Genomic DNA, 19,357 nt, shown 5'->3' with positions numbered 1-19,357 from the left:
CATCAGTGACTTCAAACATCCTGCATCTAAACAGCCTACAAAATACATACAAAAAGGTTTTCAAAAAGAACAGATGTTAGGATGAAGAAAAAGAAATGAGGGTTGCAGAATAAGGGAAAGCTGGGCAGTGTATGCAGAAATACATTTGGTAATTCCAGCACAATGACAAAAGGAAGGCCTCAAATAGGACTCTGAGTTTCCTGGAAACCAAGGCAAGGAAGGAAACACGATCAGTTATAGAGTCACCACATCCATAAAATTCCATTGAACAAGCTGTTTTGAGGGTGATAAGGTCTGAGAAAATCGTCTTTCCCCAATTAGGATAATCACACACCCATATTTGCCTGGCATAGTTCCAGTTTATGCCTGCTGTCTGGGTATAATTTTTAACAGCAACATTTTCACTATCAAAATGATAAACTACTCGATCACCATACACAAAAGACATTATAAAGAGATTGCTGGAGAGTCCATAAAACAACTCTAGCCTTTTCCTTCCTTTGACTCCCCATAATGTAGGCCACAGTGGGTGCTGATTCGCTGAAGAGTGCAGGAACGTTTGCTGCTCACATTTCTTCCCTTAATCCAGTCCCAGAGAATTCCCCCAGATCTGAGCACCCCTTAGAATTATCGGTTCCTCTCCAATCTCCAGGCCTGAAGTGCTCTCACAGGCTTCCGAGGCCAACCTGCTTTACCCACCCACCCAGCATCCGTCCTGAATGGAGAACGTCTGCTCACAAACCAAACCTTCCCTGATTTTCTGTGTATGTGCCTTGAATTTTTGTTCTTTAAAATCGTGTGAGCCTCCTCCTTTAATACATAAGAGATAAACACATAAACAAATCAACCAAAAAAAAAAAAAATCCCTGCCAAAGCTAGTAGATTTATTATTGTAAAAAAACATAACAAAGAGCCATCAGCCCCAGAGGAGGTCCTGCAGGCCTCCAAGATGCCCATCAGTCTCAGACCACCTAAAAAGAATTTTATTAATTGAAGTATAGTTGATTTACAATGTTGTATTAACGTCTTCTGTACAACAAAGTGATTCAGTTATATATATATATATATATATATATATATATATATATATATTCTTTTTAAAAATATTCTTTTCCATTATGGTTTATCATAGGATACTGAATATAGTTTTCTGAGCTATACAGTAGGATCTTGTTGTTTATCCATCCCGTATACACTAGTTTACATCTGCTAACCCCTATCTCCCGCTCCATCCCTCCCCCAAACCCCTCCCCCTGGCAGCCACCCGTCTGTTCTCTATGTTGGACCACTTTCTAAGGACTGTTAAGGTCAGAGAATGAGGAACAGGCGGTTGGAGAGCAGAGAGGGTAAAGGAATGGAGGGGGGCAGAGCCAAGCTCTCGAGATCTTTACTCTTTTTTTAAAACTTGAAGTATAGTTGATTTACAATATTGTGTTAGTTTCAGCTGTACAGCAAAGTGATTCAGTTATATATTTTCAGATTATTTTCCATTATAGGTTATTACAAGATATTGAATATAGTCCCCTGTGCTATATGGTAAATCCCTGTTGCTTATCTAGTTTACGCTTAGTAGTTTGTATCTGTTAATCCCATACTCCTAATTTCTTCCTCCCACACTCCTTTTCCCCTTTGATAACTATAAATTTGTTTTCTATGTATGTGAGTCTGCTTCTGCTCTGCGTATAGCACCATTTGTATTATTTTTTAGATTCCACGTGTAAGTGATATCATATAATATTTGTCTTTCTCTGTCTGACTCACTTCACTTAGTATGATCATCTCTAGGTCCATCCATGTTGCTGCAAATGGCATTATTTCATTCTTTTTTATGGCCGAGTAATATTCCATTGTGTGTGCGTGTGTGTGTGCTCGCGCGTGCGTGTGTGTGTATCTCACATCTTCTAAACCAACTGTCCGTTGACGGGTACTTGAGTTGCCTCCATGTCTTGGCTATTGTAAATAGTGCTGCTATGAACATCAGGGTGCGTGTATCTTCTTGAATTAGAGTTTTCATCTTTTCTGGATATATGCCCAGGAGTGGGATTGCTAGATCATATAATATCTCTATTTTTAGTTTTTTAAGGAAGCTCCATACTGTTTTCCATAGTGGCTGCACCAACTTACATTCCTACCAACAGTGTAGGAGCGTCCCCTTTCTCCACACCCTCTCCAGCGTTTATTACTTGTAGACTTTTTGATGATGGCCGTTCTGACTGGTGTGAGCTGCTACCCCATCGTGGTCTTGATTTGCATTTCTGATAATTAGTGATCTTGAGCATCTTTTCATGTGCCTGTTGGCCATCTGTATGTCTTCTTTGGGGAAATGTCTATTTAGATCTTCTGCCCATTTTTTGATTGGGTTTTTTGGTTTTTTGTTTTGTTTAGTTTTTTCGATACTGAGTTGTATGAGCTGTTTGTATATTTTGGAAATTAAGCCCTTGTTGGTCACATCATTTGCAAATATTTTCTCCTATTCCATACATTGTCTTTTCGTTTTGTTTATGGTTTCCTTTGCTGTGTAAGAGCTTTTAAGTTGGATTAGGTCTCATTTGTTTATTTTTGCTTTTATTTCTTTTGCCTTGGGAGACTGATCTAGATATTTACTCTTAAAGGACTGTTGTGAGTTGGACTGTGTCCCCCGAAAAGAAGTGTTGATGTCCTAACCCTCAGTACTTGTGAATGGGACTTGATTTGGAAATAGGATCTTTGCAGTTGTAATCAAATTTTAGGTAAGGCTGCAGTGGAGTAGGGTGGGCCTAAACCAGTGACTGGTGTTCTTATAAGAAGGAAATTTGGATATAGATGCACAGAGAGGATGTTAGGACAGGAAGGAGAAAACCATGTGAAAGCACAGACATACAGAGGGAAGACGGCCACAGGACCACAGAAGCAGAGATCGGAGTGATGAAGCTGTGTGGAAAGCAGGTGTGACTGCTGATTCCATTTTACTGACGCCGAGAACGAGGCCTAGCATGGCTGAGGACCTTGTCTTCAGGCCTCCAGCCAGGGGCTGCGTTCAGACGCAGGCTCTGTTCCCGTTGGAGCCACATCCTCGGGGTGCATGAGACGAATACTTATAAAAGGTGCTTCATGCTCCAAAAAGTTATCAAGGAGAAAGGTGGGGACGAGATGTCACGTGCATCACTGCTTTTATTTCCAAGGTCTGTACCTGCTCTTGAGGTTGAGGGGCGGTGACAGAGATGGTTCATACCAGAGAAAGTGGGCAGGACAAAAAATCTGACCTGAATGCTGAGGATGAGCAGGCTCAACAGCTCGCCTTCAACATCCCTGCCCTTCTCCAGCCTGGATTTTTTTTTTTTTAATGAGAACTCAATTCCCAACAGAAAACAGCTTCCAACATCCAACGGAGCAGAGAAAAACAGCACGGGGAGCTGCTCATGGGATTTTAAAAGGTCAGGCAGTTCCACTTTTCCTATAGTAAAACGGCAGTAGGCACACACGATCCCACAGCTGCGGTTATGTGCCAGCAACACTGGTAAGGACTCAAGTGGGATGAGCACGGCTTTCTTCATTTAACTCAAAACCGATTCTCGCTGCCCCATAAAATATATATCTACTCTGTAGTGCCTATAAGAGATTCTACTACAACGAGTCAGAGATTCTTCTCATTTTAATACCACTTAGGGCATTTTAGTCCTAAAAATCAGACTGACCGGAAAGGTTCTCAAAATGGGGATTCTCCGCTCTCAGGGATCACTACCGGAAATACCTTCGCGTTTCCCCTTGAAATTGGCATTTTTCTCAAAATTCCTTGCAGACAGTGGAGACCAAATGCTCTAACAAAGAACTCTTCCCTGGCTGGGCGTTTGCATGTCTTCTCCTTTGTCTGGGGGCTTTAGGAAAAACCGTGCACTCCTTAGATCAGGCAGCCATTCTGGGAGAGATGTATGGCTTAGGAAGTTGAGTCCTTATTGGTGAATAAATCTTAATCCAGTTTGTTGGCTAATTACATTCGCGGGAAGGTAGTTTCGCAGGGCCGCCTAGCAGGAAGGATTAAGCCTCCCCCCCCCCCCCCCCCCCCCCGCCCCGTTGCCGGTGGCACGGGGTTAAGCTCTGGGTTTGTAATGACTGAGTAATGAGACCCGCTCTCGGTGGACCCCTGGCATCCATCGATCAGGTTTCCCTTCTGCTGAGACAATGCCAGAAGTGGGCCCAGCAGTTAATTATGGGAAAGGTCAAAGGTCATGCAAAACCAACACAAATCTATATACTTTTTCATTCCTAACTGCACACAATGACCATGGCTCAGCCAGAGGGTGGGAAGGTCCTCCCCCCAGCCAACCCATGATCCAAGGTAACCATGGGGTCTGAGCTGCTGGCTGACCTCTCCCAGTGGCCCGGACGGCTTCGGGCCTCCTCCACGCTTCTGCTTGTGCTGCCCGGAGCTCCTTCCCCTTCACAGACACCTACACCCTTCTGCAGACTGAGCCCCAGCATCAGCTCCTCCCTGAAGCTCTTGCAAATCCCCTGGCAGACAGGGCTCTTCCCCACCCTCTGGACGCCACAGCTCCTTGAATGGACACTATCGCTACTCTCACTGGTGATGTATGTGTCCTTCGAGGCTGTGAGTTCCATGGGGCAAGAACTGTGTCCTGTTCGGCTGCAGGCTCAGCAGTAGCATGGTGTCTCCTCAAAAGTCTGCTCGGCATTGAACGAATGAGTAGCCATCTTGACTGGAGCCTCCGTGGACGTGTGAGGCCATACGCAGGCCCTTTGCTATGAGCACCCTGAGCAGTGGGTACCGACATCTTTTTCTGACAGCAAGGGAAACCAAGGCTCATAGGTGTTACCTGCCCTGCCCAAGGTCACGCGGCTAATACCCGTGGAGCCAGGAAGTGAGCCAGGCTACCTGACTTCAGAGGATGCCGTCTCAGTCACAAAGGGCCACGTTTTGTAGGATTCCATTTATATGACGTCTCCAGAAAGGCCACAACTATTGAGACAGAAAGCAGATTAGTGGTTTCTGGGGACTGGGGGGCTGGGGAGTGATGGCTAAGGGGTACAGGGTTTCTTTCTGTTGTAATGAAAAGGGTCTAAAGTTGATTTCGGTGATGGATACACAACTCTGTAAGTACTGAATCGTATACTTTAAGTGGGTGCATTGTACGGTATGTGGATCATATCTCAACACAGCTGTTTTCCTAAGTTAATGCTCTCGGCACTCTCGTCCACCGTGCTGGCGAGTCTCTGGGGTGCAGATGCTCACCTTGGACTGACCTCGAATGCCACCTGCCCAGCACGGGCTCAAGGTGGGCTTTGTGGTTCCCAAGTAACAGGCAGGACTGGCCTAGCAAACCCAAAGGACCAGTTAATTACTCCTTTTCTCCCTCCAAAGCACCCTGGACCCTTCACTGGGGTCTGTCCCCAGGCTCCGACATCGGGCCCGGTGGGTACCGAAGCACCCTGGTTGGCAGAGAGCTCACCTATCCGAGTGTTCAAGATGGAAGTGAGGAGGAGCCCCAGGAGGCTGCCAGCCCAGAGCTGAGGCTCCCACCTCTCTCCCACCAGTCAGAGCCATGGTCATTCTCCCACCCGCTGAGCAAACTGCAGGCTCAGAGGGGCTGTTCCACGGGCCCAACCCCCTTGGAACTCAACAAGAGGATCATTGAATGTTGCCTGAAAGCCTGAGCCGCCGCTTGGAATGGGTAAGCTGGGGTCTTAGAGCTCCACTGATGCGCCCCTGGATTTGCTGAAGGGGTAACCGAGCCCAGAGAGGGAAACTGCGGAGCTAACCTATCAGCAGGTCGAGGCCGACAGCAACTTGAACCAAGACTCCCAGCCCAGGCGTCGTCCCCTAACCTCACAGGCCACCCTCTGTGCTCCAGCAGCAAGGGCCGGAGCTGCCCTGGTGCAGTTTGATTTCATTCTCTTTCTCTCCAAATCCCCAGTGGAGTTTCTCTCTAATGACAATAAGCTCGGGAACAACTCCCCACCCCCACCTTCTAATGGCAGGTGGCTAAACCCTTACTATAGGCCAGGTAAGAAGGGCTTAACTTCTCTCATCACAGAAAGAGAAACTGAGGCTCAGAGAGCTGAAGTGACTTGCGCAAGACCGCCCAGCTAGTAAGTGGCAAAGCCAAAACTGGAAGAAGCCAGGCAGGCTGCTTCCAGACTCCACCATCCTAACCTTGACACAACCACCTGAAGAATTCCCCACGTCTCCGTGAACAGGGAGCCAGGGCCCACGGTCCTCGTGGAGGATCAAGCCACCTCCCCGACTTCTTCCCTCCTATACCAGCACCTTCCCCGTCCTGGCCCCTGGCCCTCAGTCCAGACCCTGGCCACGAGGAGCTGCCAGCCTAGAGGGGGAGGGTGACCCAGAGACAGACGAACATCTCACGTGGAGACAGCCTTGCCGCCAGCGCTCCGGCTGGGCCAGGCCTGCCTTTGGGGCTGTCAGTGGGAAGGGACGGGCGGTTCACAGTCCAGCTGGGGCCCACCTGGAACCCCTACAGACTTAGCCCGCACTGTGCGTCACCGTGGCAAGGGGCACACTGAAGACAGAGCTGCCCGCTGCAGGGCTCCAAAGGGGCCTGGGCTATCCTGGCCCCAGCCCTGAACTCTGCAGTCCGCACACTAAGGCCCAAGAGGTCCACAGACCTGCCCAAGGTCACACAGGTTGGCACCCAGGCCTCCACGGACCTACACCCAGCTCTACTCCCCTCGACTCAAGGGGCAGGAGGCCCAGACAGAGGCAGGGTGGCTCCGGGACAGAGGGTGCATCTTGGAGCCCACGGAGGGAGCGGGGCTGAGCCACAGCAGCAGCCATAATTAACAGGCCAGGAGTCCAAGCTGGCCAGATGGGATTTTCCACTCTCTCCTCCCAGGGGCTGCAGCCCTGGCGCATCTGGAGGACCCCCTCCAAGTACCCTCTGAGACCCCCTGACCTTGCCGGCACACACAAGCCCTCTGGCACTCTTTGTCTCAAGGCCTTTGGGGAAGGCTGCCATCCACTTCAGTAGCATTCAAAGGCCAACAGGCCCGTAGTTTATTTTCTTAGAAATAATGGTTTTTTCTGGTTAGCATTCCTCCAATGGAAAAACAAATCCAGCCTCTGTAACAAGAAGCGGCCAAGAGGAAGCTAGAGGGCCTGGAGGAAGGGGCCGAAGAGGCCTGCTGCCTGGGGAGCTTGGAGACGAGGGGAGGGGGTGGGGGCAGAGGCCCTCTAAACGTGGGAGAAATGGGGATTTAGAGAAGAAAGAAAGCTCGACGACGTGCAGGCCCTGGCGCTGTCTTCAACGCACTCTCACATACGGCGAGGTGGCTTCCCCTCCCCAAGCCCACTGCAACGCACATTCTGGGAGGCAGGTGTCATTGCTCCCGTTTGATGGGTAAGGAACCAGGTCTCAGGAAGGTTAAGTCACTTGCTGGACTTACTGAGTCGGCAAGGACAAAAACAGGCCTCTGCATCCTTGCTACAGACACTCCCGTGGAGCATCAGAGCTGGAAGGAACGTCAGAGACCCGCTCTGCTTTCCTAACTTAGCCCAGATGACACCTCTCCAGGGAGCCCTCTCAAACTCCCCCCTCCCCAGGCAGAGATATGCGCCCTCTCTCGTCCTCACCCCCACTGAGTCTGGTCTGGATTTCCATTGCTGTACTTTCCACGTGCTGTTATGATCACGTCTTTCCCAATCTGTCTCTCCCCTAACCAGGGAGGTCAGGAAAACGTCCTGGCCCCAGCACCAGGCTTGGCACAGAGTAGGTACTCAGTGAACATTCTTGACGCTAAACTGTATCTAGTCCAGTGGACACATTTTACACATGGGCAAACTGAGGCTGAGGGAGCCAATCACCTCCAATGCTTAAACGCCAACGATCTGAGCTTTCAATTTTTCCTTCCCGAAATGGACGTGGACTCCAAGAAGCCTAAACTCTGCAGCAGATCTGGGACCAGTTGTAAGCAGCGCTGCCTAATTGCTAGCTGACAGCAGCTTGGAATTTTAAGTCACATCCAATTTCTTCCTGCCCGCTGGTCTGCTGGACTTGAGCGCATCTTCAGCAGGGCACACATTAGCATGCATAATTGCACGTTTTAAGACTTGAAGAAGAATTTCCCCTCCTCCCCGCTCCCAGCCCACCTCTTACTGCCCTTTCCTGGACTCCCAGAAAGCAGAATTTTATCTGGAGTCTCAATAAAGTGTGTAATAATGATGACGAAAATGACTGAATAAGGTCATAGACATTATTCCCTCAGAAGGCCAACTGGTCTTAAGAGTTTTCTTCTGATGTTAAACTAAATGGATCACTGTATGTGTTATTAGGAGTTTTGTTAAAACACTTAATAGCATGCCCTGTAATCTACCTAACTTGAGTGACTGACAAGTAGACCCTGGGGATATAAAATTCAGGAAGTGACTACTTACATTCATTACATACATGCTAATTTTGTGATCTCTGATGCCCATAAGGTTGTCATTTTTTTCCTTTTCACAAAAAAGGGAAAACAGTAATATATTTGATATACTGTGGCCAAAACAAAAAGTTATTTCCCTCAAGAGTTTTCATTATAACATTTTGGAAAAGGCCCGAGTTGGAACATGCAAGTGGAATAAACCACTTGAATAAATGGTCTAAAAAATTAAGTACACACAGAAGGGGTGATGTGCACTGCTGGTTCAGACTAAACAGTGATTATCAAGAGGGTCTCAGTTATTTAAACAAGCCATATGAGGATGGTTTTCTCCACGTTTGGGGTCTGGTCCTGATTATAAATGAGAGCTTTTAATTAAGATTAGTAAGACCCAATTCAGGCTATAATTTGGTCCTTTTCCTTAGCGAATGTCTATGAAAACAAAGCAATTAAGGTTAAATGAGTTGAAGCATTTAAAGGGGATGAAATGCCCCTTCCTTGTCCCCAGTCTGCCCCCTCGGCAGAAAGAGTACACACAGGACCAACTAATTCAGACCAGGAGGCCAGCACAGAGCTGGCCCTGGCGGCCCCCTAAAGGCCCATGCACAAGGCCCTTGGTGAGCGGGGATATAGCAGCTTAGCTAAATGAAGAGGGATGGGGAAATAGAATGTGCAAAGGGCCTGGGGTAGGAAGGAGCTGGCAAGTTTGAGGAGCTAGATAAAGACAGTGATGCTGGGGTGTGGTTAGAGAGGAAAGGATAGAGAATGACAGCAGTTCAAAGTGGTTAGCTGAGGGGGTATCTCCCAGCTATCAGGGCTCACAGGGCCTGGCTCAGATGAGCTGATGGCAGTGAGGGGAGGTGTGAAAGGGTCTCCCCAGCCCCCTCTAACGCTCCATAGCTAAGGAACTCCTTCCACTGCATTCAAACAGGCTTATGGGGGCCTGGACCACTGCTGGGACCCCACCGCTGACCTGGGTTGGAATCCAGGCCCTGCCGTCTCTCTGCTGGGTGATGTGGTTAGAGACTGACCTCCCTGGGCCCAATTTCCTCAACCTAATTCTGCCACTGGTCCCCACCAGATATCCTTGGACTAATCCTTTCCCCTCTCAGGCCTCAGCTTCCTCATCTATAAAACCTTCAAAGTTTGGGAGGCTTGGACTTCCCTGGTGGCACAGCAGTTAAGAATCTGCCTGCCAATGAAGGGGACATGGGTTTGAGCCCTGGTCCGGGAAGATCCCACATACCACGGAGCAACTAAACCTGTGCGCCACAACTACTAAGCCTGTGCTCTAGAGCCCTTGTGCCACAACTACAGAGCCCTTGTGCCACAACTACAGAGCCCTCGTGCCACAGCTACTGAAGCCCGCGCGCCTAGAGCCCGTGCTCTGCAACAAGAGAAGCCACCACAGTGAGAAGACCCCGCATCACAACGAAGAGTAGCCCGGGGTCGCTGCAACTAGAGAAAGCCCGCGCGCAGCAACTAAGACCCAACACCGCCAAAAATAAAATTAATTCATTAATTAAAAACAAAACAAAAAGCCCCACAAAGCTTGGGAGGCTCTGGGAGGCCTTTCCTGATATCCCAGAGATTGATAAGGGTCATTCACTGCCCACCAACACCAGCTCTGGGCCCAACCCTGAGTGAAGTCACATAGGTCATCACAACCCAGTGTGACAGGAGCTCTGAAGGAGGGATGCTTACAGGTGACAGCTGACCTGTCTGGGGCATCAGGGAAGGCTTCCTGGAGGAGGTGACCGCTGGGACTCATCCATCTACCATTTCACCCAACAGAGGCCTTCTAAGCCCTGTGCCAGGCCTGGTGCTGGGTTCTAGGGGTCATAGCTGACAGACCCTGCCTTGGAGAAGCCCACACATGGGAAACATCAACGTAGTGTGACGTGGGCTAAACGAGGGCTGTATGGGCCTGGAGAGGGCAACAAACGGGGCGGTCATCTGTAAAACCCAGGGGCTGCCCTGGAGGCCCGGTAGAGTTCACTCCAGCTCTGCACATCCATGAGTTTACCTCAAGCAACTTCAGACCCTGTCAAAACGCAGATCATCAAGGAAACACTGATTTCTCCTCAGCTTTGCTCAGGGTCTTTCACAATGTCTGAGGCACCTCACTCTGGCTACAGCAAGCCCCCTGCCAGCGTTAAGCTGACCACATGTGGCCCCAGGCTGCCCCCTGGACACACAGTGGCTGCACACGTGGAAGCCCCATCATCACCGTCACACGTGAACTGGCCACATGGCAAGATGGCCTTGGAGGCGTGTGAGAAACCGTCCCCGGAAGGGGGTTCCGGCTGCTTCAGGTGCCAGGTTTCCTAAAGGGTCTTCCTCAAGCAGCAGGAGTTTCAAGGCAACACAGTGAAGGGTGCGAAAGGCTCACTCAGTCCCACATGGCGGGGCCATAGGCTGACTTCACCCTGGGGAGAGCTAGGGAGGCTGTGGAAGCCACATTCTCTGGACCTGCTTTGCTGAGAATCTGCCCTCTGTGGTTACCACGGTAAGCAGTAAAGTCTGTCAGATCTCCAGGACAAGGCAACTCATCTCCCCCCAGACTCCAACCCCAGGCTCTGCAAAACCCACACCAGCTCAGGACCTGCAGATAAAGGGGCCCAGGGAGGGAAAGCAGGTTTCATCTAAAGTAGAAATGGCTGTCTGGAGGGCCTGGTGATTGATTATTGATGTCTGCTATGGGAGAAGGGGGCAGCATGGTATTTGCCAATCCTGGAGTAGGGCTAGTGGAACAAAGGAAAGCCTTCTGTCTCTCGTATCTTTTATTGCACATTCTTGGTAAACGGTCATCTGTGAATGGCACACACGTCTGTATGTCTCTGTGGTGATATGGATATATGTATACGGTTTACCCGAATAGTCAATGAACCAGAACACCCCATTTCCCAGCTGGGAGTTGTTGGAAAGACAAGGCTTCACCCCTTTCATATACTGGACGACACTGTGATCATCGATATCAACAACAACTACATCTTCATCATCAATATCGCTATCGTCAGCGTCACCACTGTTAACATCACCGTCAGTACCGCCATCACCGCCATCACCATCACGGTAGCAGCAGCTAATGGTCATTCGGTGTGTCCTCTGTGTCAGGCTCTGTTCACATGCTTTATATACATTAATTCACTTAATTTTCACACTATCTTTATGAGGTAGGACTATTATTATCTCTATTTCACAAATAAACAAAAGAAGGTCCAGTAACTTGTCCAGGCTACACAGGCAGGATTTAAACCCAAGCGGTCTGGCTCCAAAGGCCACGCTTTAACCACTATGTTCAACTGAGTACTGACCGTTCATTCCCTCTTCTCAGAACGGAGAGCCCCAGATAGCAATAATTGTGTGCAGAAATGGCAGTGTGGAGAAACGGGCCCACCAAACTTGGGCTCTAGTCCCAACTCAGACAAGACCCCTGCCTTCTCAGGCCTCCATTTCTCCACCTGTGAGCCGGGAAGTGAACACCTGGATGATCCCCAAGGCCCTTTAGGCAACTACTGCCCAGGGCCTGCAAGCCCCTCCAGATTCCATGGCCTCCAGAAATCTCTGCAAGGTCCTCCTGGGGAAGCCAGTGGGGGTCTGATGGCCCACGGGTGAGCGCTCCAGCAGGCTCCACCGGTTCTGACCGATGACTGTAGGTGGGTCCCCCAGGATGAGAAAACCTCAGTGCAAGTGGGACAGTGTCCACTCAGGTCCCCAGAACGCAGAGCAGCGCTCATTCACAGAGCGCTTCGGGAGCAAGGAGCCAAACGGCCCCTCCTTCGGCGCCCGATGGCTGCTCTCCAGGCTGTCCACACGGCAGCTCAACAGCTGCTGAACTACCGCCCGTACAATCCTCACCGGTTCTTTAAGAATTTCCACTGATACATAATTTCAGCTCATGTACCCCAACTAGGCTTGAAGCTCCTTTAGGGGAGGGGCCAGGCTGCACCCTAACTATCACCTCTGAGGTATACAGCAGTGGGCGATTTTCAAAGGTCTTCACCACACATGATGTCATCTGAGCCTAAAACCACTGTGAGAGGTGGTGAGAAGAGATGACGATGATGACAATGCAGTAAAGGTACCTTCCCCTGTATGCTCAGCACGTACTGTATACCGAGTACCTACTGTGAGCCAGCCACTGAGGCTGCCAGGGCCCTGGTATGCTACACAGTGTGTCATTCAATCTTCGGGATGCCCTGAAGATTCATTAGGAATTAGCCAGGACATAAAGGGAGGGAAAGGAGCTCCCAGAAGGGGGAAAACCTGAGCTGGGTCTCAGAAACACGGACTGGCCTGGTATATATATGTGTGGCCAGGGCACAGGGCCTTCTGCACTTCAGGAAGTGAGGGCAGAGGCCAGAGCCAGGCTGGAGAGACAGGGCTCCTGGCAGTTCCTGAAGCACATTCACAAGCCTCGTTCTCTTTTGTCCTCACACTGAGGACATCAGGCCCCCGGACCCAGTGAGTGTGACCCCCAACCTGGGCTCAAGCAGACCGGAAAGCTGGAAGTGGACTCTGCAGGACTTCCGGGCAACAGGTAGGACACAAAGCATGGGCATCCTGGGCAGGGGACAGCAGGAGGCGAGCTGAGGAGCTGGGCTGGAGAAGGAACAGGCTGGGTCAGGGGCTTAAACCGGAAGAGATGGGGGTCACCCTGGGCCCTGCCAGAGGGCAGAGCAGAAGGTCAGAAAACAGTTGCACAGAGCCTCACATGTGTCAGTTGGAACCACCAAGCTAAGGTCCGGGCCCTGCCAGCAGCCAGCCTGCTCTATCTGCCTCCAGCCTGGCCTCTTTCCAGAGGTCCGTGGGTAGGCGCCAGCTCCCCACTCCGGCTTCTGGGCCCTAAGCGAGGCCAGGGATGTGGCCAAACCAGGCGCGACCCAGGACAGTGTCATCTGTCCAGCACTCAGCCTTAAGCAGATGCCCAACAAAGGAGATGGATAAACAACGTCAGCATCCCAAGGAGGCAGAGCCATGTCTCCTATAAAACCCAGCTCCTGTAAAGCTATATACAGAAGGAAGAGGCACCCACCTTGTTCTCAGGTGCCACTTTCCTAACACGAATCTCACACTTTGAAAAGGGAAGCTGGCAGGGCTCAGAGAGAGAAGATAAGGAGATGCGAGAGAGCCTTGGGTGGGAATTAAGAGACCTGGGTTCGAGTACTGGCCCTGCCACTGTGAAACATGGGCACCCTGCAGGAGAGGCTCCTCCAATCTGAGCCTCAGTTTTCCTCATCTGTGAAGCGGGGGCAGACAGGGAAGACTTGAATCCTGATTCTCACTCAGGGGTGCACAGCAGTCACGTAGAGAGCTGTCTCCAGCCCCCTGATGCTGGGCCCTGCCCCAGACCCTCGGAGGCAGAATGACCACACAGACCCTCCGGGACAAATGTGCCCAAAGGTTCTGTCCGGCTTGGAAAGTCCTGGCTCTGAAGACAGCTGAGGCTGCTCTTCCCTCCAACCTTCAGCCTGCTAGGGAGGAGGTTTCGAAGGCCACGCGGTCAAACCAGCACCCCAGGTGCAGGGAAGGCAGGCTGGACAGACAGACGGACATCACACAGCCACCAGTCTCCGCCCGAGCTCTCATCCTCAAGACAGAAGACCTGAGCCAGCCCCACAGACGCTGTGGCTGTTACGGCGCAGCTCCCTTGGGGAAGCTACACAGGGTACACGGGTAGCTTCAGATTTGAAACTAGGGACCTTGGTGGGGTCACCCCAGGCCTTTACCCCACACACATCCAGTCAGGGACAGATGGACAAATATATCACTCAGTGCTCCATTTCAATTTCTTTTAAAAAAAGAGAAACAAACCAAAGTTTCAAACCCAGGGAGAGTTAAGCACCCCACGACTCCAAATATCTCCTCCAAGGAAGCAGCACAGGTTCCCGGGGAAGCCCGCAGCCTCCCTCCCAAGGCTGACAGAGGCCGCCTGCAATGACGGTGGCGCCCACGGGTCTGGCTGGAGGGCTGGGCTCACCTTCACACTGCCTGCCTTCCCCCTTGTAGCCTGGCTTGCAGAGGCATTTGTAGGACTTGGGCGTGTTCTGGCAGATGGCATCGATGTGGCAGTCGTCTGTGCCCTCCGAGCATTCGTCCACGTCGACGGCCCCTGTTGGAGGGAGAACCACGAGTGAGGTGTGGCCTGAAGAAGTGGGCAGCAGGCGTGGGGCAGGCAGTTCCTTCTGTCCCTCGCCCTTCCATCGATCGCCGGGGTAATTAACAGTAACAGCCATCATATGACCACCTGGTGTGACAGGCAGTGGCTGGTGGCATCTTCGGGGTGGCTACCCTGTGCCAAGCACAATGTTACCAAAATGCCGGGTCTTATTTATTGTCACAACAATTCCAGTAAGTAGAGCTATTCTTCCCACTAAAAAGATGAGAAAACGGAGGCTGAGGAACAGAGCGAGGAGAAGCCTCTCTGTATGTCTTGCTCTCCTCACAAAGCATCTCTCCATCCCTCCTCCACTCTCCTTATTCTAGAATTTAGAGCCAGAAGCGTCCTCGGAGGAACTGAAATCCATCCCCTTTGGGTTACAGATGGGGAAATGGAGGCTAGCATGGCGCACTGAGCAGAGGCCACGAAGCAGAGGCCAGCAGGCCCACGAAGGAGATCTGAACGTGGGCCCCACCCAGCCCCTAGGCTGTGGAAATAAAGGATTCTTCACCTGGCCTCCACAGACCCATACCCTCGATGGGGCTAACGGGTCTCAAGGAACGCTTCCGGTCTCCCCAGTCTCCCCACCTCGGAAATCTAGGTTCAGTCCTGGTTCTCTTATTCCAACTTCCAAACCCAAGTTAAAGTTAGGTTGTGAGGGTTCCTGGCACTCCCCACCTCCTGCCCGCAACAACCCGTATACACCTTCAGTTGGAACAGCTGTTGGGCAAATAATGTAGAATAGATTCTGTGTATACACCTCCCCCCGCCCCACAGCTCAGACAGGGAGAGGACCCTCAGAGCACGGAACAGCACAGCCAGAAAACCGTAGCTGTAATCTAGGTTCATTCCTTGGGTTACAAACGAGGAAACTGAGGCCCAGAGAAGCCTGTAGCAGGTCGGCAGCTCATCAGGAGCAGAGCCTGGACTCCGCCTCAGGGAAGCAGGTCCAGAGCTTTGCTACATGCCGTGTTGCTTCCAGCCAGCCAAGAATAGAATACAGATGGATGACAGACAGGCAGAAGGACCCAGAGGGGAGCACAAGGAACTCTCAGTAGCCACCCTGAGGGCAGTCCCCCAGGGGCAAGCCTGGGGAAGTCCTGGAATGTCCTCCTCTCTTCACGCCTCCGGCCACTCCCTAGCCTGTCTGGCCCTCAAGACTGTCCACTCTGAATTACTCCCCTGAATAGCCTCTGGGCTCTAAATCTGCATGGGGGCCTCTGTGAGAGAACCACTGCCCCCAGCCCAGGACTCTTCCTCCTGTGCCCTAGTCCCCAAGGCCCCAGTCTGCCCCTAAAGGAAGAGAGGCATCAAAAAGAAACACACCAGAATCACCTCCCTGCATGCTCGTGTACGCACATACACGTGCGCGCACACACACACACACACACACACACACACGCACAAGGTGGCATCCCTTCTCAGGGTGGTTGTATCTGCTCAGGTGAGCAGCCCATCCTCTACAACTGCCCAGAGGAAGGTGGAACGGGGGCCAGGAGGCAGTCTGTGTAGGAGACCAGAGCCAGCCATCAGATGGCCAGGGGCCAGCAGGAACATCGGGCCAGCAGAACATCCCCCTCTGGAGAAGTGACCACAGAGGGACCCCCGAGAAGGGTGGCACAGCCTCAAGGGCAGGAAGCCAGAGACCAGAGAGGGTCAATGTGCACCCTTCTAGGGGGAGAGGACTGGGGCCGCTTCTGAGACAGGACCAGCAGGGGCAATGGATCACAGATACAGCTCTTCCCACTTCCCAAGGGTCAGTGCACAGTGATGAGGGAGGGAAACTGCCTGGGGCTCTGGAGCCCCTTGTGCCCCCAGTCTCACACGTAGGTACGTGTCTTCGTGGGATGGAAATGGATGGATGTCAGCCAAGAGGCAGTGGGGGCAACCTCCCAACACACCTTTTAAACATGTCTTTCGGTGGGTGCTGGGGAGAGGGCACGCGAGTTCGAGGACAGAGGGAGAGGAAACACAGGCCATGGGTTCTTGCAGGTTCCCTGGCCACAGTCCTGGCCTGGACAGCCCAGCCCAGTGCTCCCATCACAGGTGCTTGTTTGACATTAGTGGTTTCATAGCACAAGGCTTCCATGGGGTGGGGCTGGGGCTGGGGAGTGCAGACAGACACAGCGGAGAGACCAAGAGAGAGGGAGACAGGCGCATACAGGAACAATCAAACAGGGCTGAGGGACCTCAAAGCCCAGGAGAGACACCCACAGACACATGGGGGTGTGGCAGTAGGGCCCAGTTTCCCTTGGGGCCACAGGAAAGACAGCTCAGCTCCAATTGTGGAATAGTTTAAATGGCCCGGCATCCTCACTCAGGGTAAAACTCCCAGGAAAGACTTCCTGCCACCAAACACAGACCCCAGGGAGCCCCACGCAGCAGCCAGGGGAGCTCAGAGAAGCCAGGGAGAGCGCAGCAGGGTCTCTCCCCTCCCTCCAAGGAGGGAAAGGAAGGAAGCTCCTCCAAGGGACAGGGTCAGATGTGGGAGGAGAGAATGTGTCTTCAGCTTTGCGGGACAGCCCCCTCCAGACACCCGAGGGAGCAGGAGGGGAAGGGGTGGAGTGCCGGGGTCCCTGCGAAATCCGTGGGGAGCTCCCACCTCGCCTCTGCTGCCTGCCCTAACCATGCCCCATGCCTGATGCTCGATGCTGGTTCCCTTCTCCTGTGTCTCCTGCCTCTCTCTCCTGGACCCGCTCACCGTGTCCGATGTCTGGGCTCCCCTCCCTCTGGTTCCCATGCATCTCCTTTCGTCTGTGTCTTCCCTCAGCCCTCCCCCTCCTGTCTGTCCATCTGTCCATAGCTTTCCAGCCATCTCCATCCTCCTCTCTTTCCCTCTGTCTCGCCGCCTCCTCCCTCCCCCAGTCCTCCCCCCTTTCTCCGGTGCCTCTCCGCTTGCACCTCTCCTTCTCTCTCTTCCTTCCCATCCCTTAGTCCTGCCCTCACACCTCCCTCTTCTGAGCCTTTTCCTTCCTGCTGCTCATTTGCCTCCTTAGTCCCTTCGGTTCCCTCCTTTCCCTCTTTGGTCTTTCTGGTCTCCACTCTTCCAGTCTGTCTTTCTCTGGGTTTTTTTTTCCTGTGTCCTTTTGTGTGCCTCCTTTTCTGTCCGTCTGTCTCTCCATCTACCACCTCCCCCTTCTCTTTCTCTCTGCGTCCGTCCTTTTCCCCTTGCTCACCTCCTCCGGGTCTCCCCTCTGGGCCTCCTGCCGCCCGCGCTCCCGTCTCCCCTGGGGGAGAGCCCGTCTGGCTCCGGGGTCCCCACTCCCTCCTACCTTCAGGCGGGGAGCGGGGGATGGCGGGGGGCCCTCGGCGGGCCGTCGTGCTTTCTTTCTTCCTCCCGCCCTCACACTCCCCCCACCCACGGGGCTTCAGCCCACCCCGCCCCATGCTGCGGCCCCGCCGGGCTCCGGGAGCCTCGCTCCGCCCGGGCTGCGGGGAGGGGCGCCCCGCGCCGGCCGCAGAAGTTACTTTGCAAAAAGGCAGGGCGGGGCGCGGGGCCGCGCGGGCTGTGGCCCTCCCGACGGCGCGGGGCTGGGGGCCCGGCCGGGACCCTGCCGCCGCCGCCGCCGAGCGCCCGCCGCCCACCGGCTCAGGGCTTACCTGGGAGCCCGCTGCCCCCCGCCAGCCGCCCGCGCGCGCCCAGGACGAGCAGCACACACAAGTGCCAGCGCACGGCCGCCGCGCCCATGCTCACTGCGGGCCGGGCCGTGCGTGCGGGCGTGCGGGGCGCGAGGACCCCACCGACCGGCCGCTCGGCGAGCGCTCGTAGCTGCTGGTTCCGCGGCCAACGCTCGGGCTCACAGTCTCCGAGCCGGCGCGGCTGACGAGCTGACAGCCGCGCGCTCATTGGCCCGCTGCTGCCGGGGGCAGGGCTCCGTGAGAGGCCGGCCAATGGGGGCCGACCCCCAGCCAGCGGGGGGAGGGGAAGGGAGGGGCGGGGCGGGTCGGCGGGTCGGACCGGGCATCTGGGGGCGCCCCCTCCTCTCGGGGCGGGCGGCAGGTGGGGGGTAGGGGCCGGATCGCTCGGCCGTGGGGTACGCGGTCTAGGCCAGGCTGGAGCTGCCTCTGAGGATTCTCCCTCCCTCTGTCCCTGGATCACCGCCCCCCCACCCGCGCCCCCCAGCCCCTGTGGTCGAGGGTGGCCGCTCCTTTGGGGGCAGTACCCATCAACCCACCAGCGCGCTAACACACACACACACACACACACACACACACACACACACACACACGGGAGAGGAGGGGGCCTGCCAACCCTCCCTCGGAGGTCGAGAAAGGCCCAGCGGCATCCATTTGTAGTGAAAGAAACGCAAATCGCTCAAATTAGAATTGCCCGTTTGTCCATTCAGTAATGTTTATTGAGCACCTACTGTGTGCCAGTCTCTGGCAATGCAGCGGCGAAGAAGCCAGACAGGAAAAAATCCTGAAGATCCGTTTAAAAATTTACGTTCAAAACATTGTAAAGCAATTATATTCCAATAAAGATGTTAAAAAAACAAACAAAAAACCCACAAATGAACTATTTACCACTCCCCAAAGGACAATGGCCTATAAACGTGCTTGTCATAGGAGTGCCGCAGGATCCACGTCTGGAGGGACGCCAGGAAAACTCCGTGTCTGCTTTGCGGTCAGTCCTGGCCAGCGCAGCCCATCTTGGGGCTGACCTCTTACCCAGCAAAGTTTGATGCCCACCACCACCGCCCCCCTCCCCACGCCCCAGCCCCAGAATGCAAGGCCTAGGGCCTCCGAGTGCCAGAGCCGCTGGATGGTGGGCTGGGGGCAGGCAGAGCAAGCCTCAGGTCTTTCCACCCAAGAACTGCTCTG

General features: G+C 53.3%; 1 protein-coding gene across 2 annotated transcripts in view; it reads right to left on the bottom strand.

The window, feature by feature from the left end:
• The window catches only part of SCUBE1 (signal peptide, CUB domain and EGF like domain containing 1), a 129,876-nt gene extending 111,652 nt beyond the window's left edge, over positions 1-18,224 (bottom strand). For both annotated transcript variants that reach the window (XM_065886745.1, XM_065886746.1), the window contains exons 1-2: positions 18,137-18,224; positions 14,357-14,488 (exon numbers count right to left, since the gene is read on the bottom strand). In XM_065886745.1, coding sequence (XP_065742817.1) covers positions 14,357-14,488; positions 18,137-18,224 — 220 coding nt within the window. The remainder of the gene's footprint in view (positions 1-14,356; positions 14,489-18,136) is intronic.
• Positions 18,225-19,357: the final 1,133 nt, after the last annotated feature.

Source organism: Phocoena phocoena, chromosome 11 (genome assembly GCF_963924675.1).
Source record: "Phocoena phocoena chromosome 11, mPhoPho1.1, whole genome shotgun sequence".
Classification (NCBI taxonomy): domain Eukaryota; kingdom Metazoa; phylum Chordata; class Mammalia; order Artiodactyla; family Phocoenidae; genus Phocoena; species Phocoena phocoena.
Note: the sequence above shows the minus strand (reverse complement) of the source record. Positions and strands in the feature narration are given on the sequence as shown.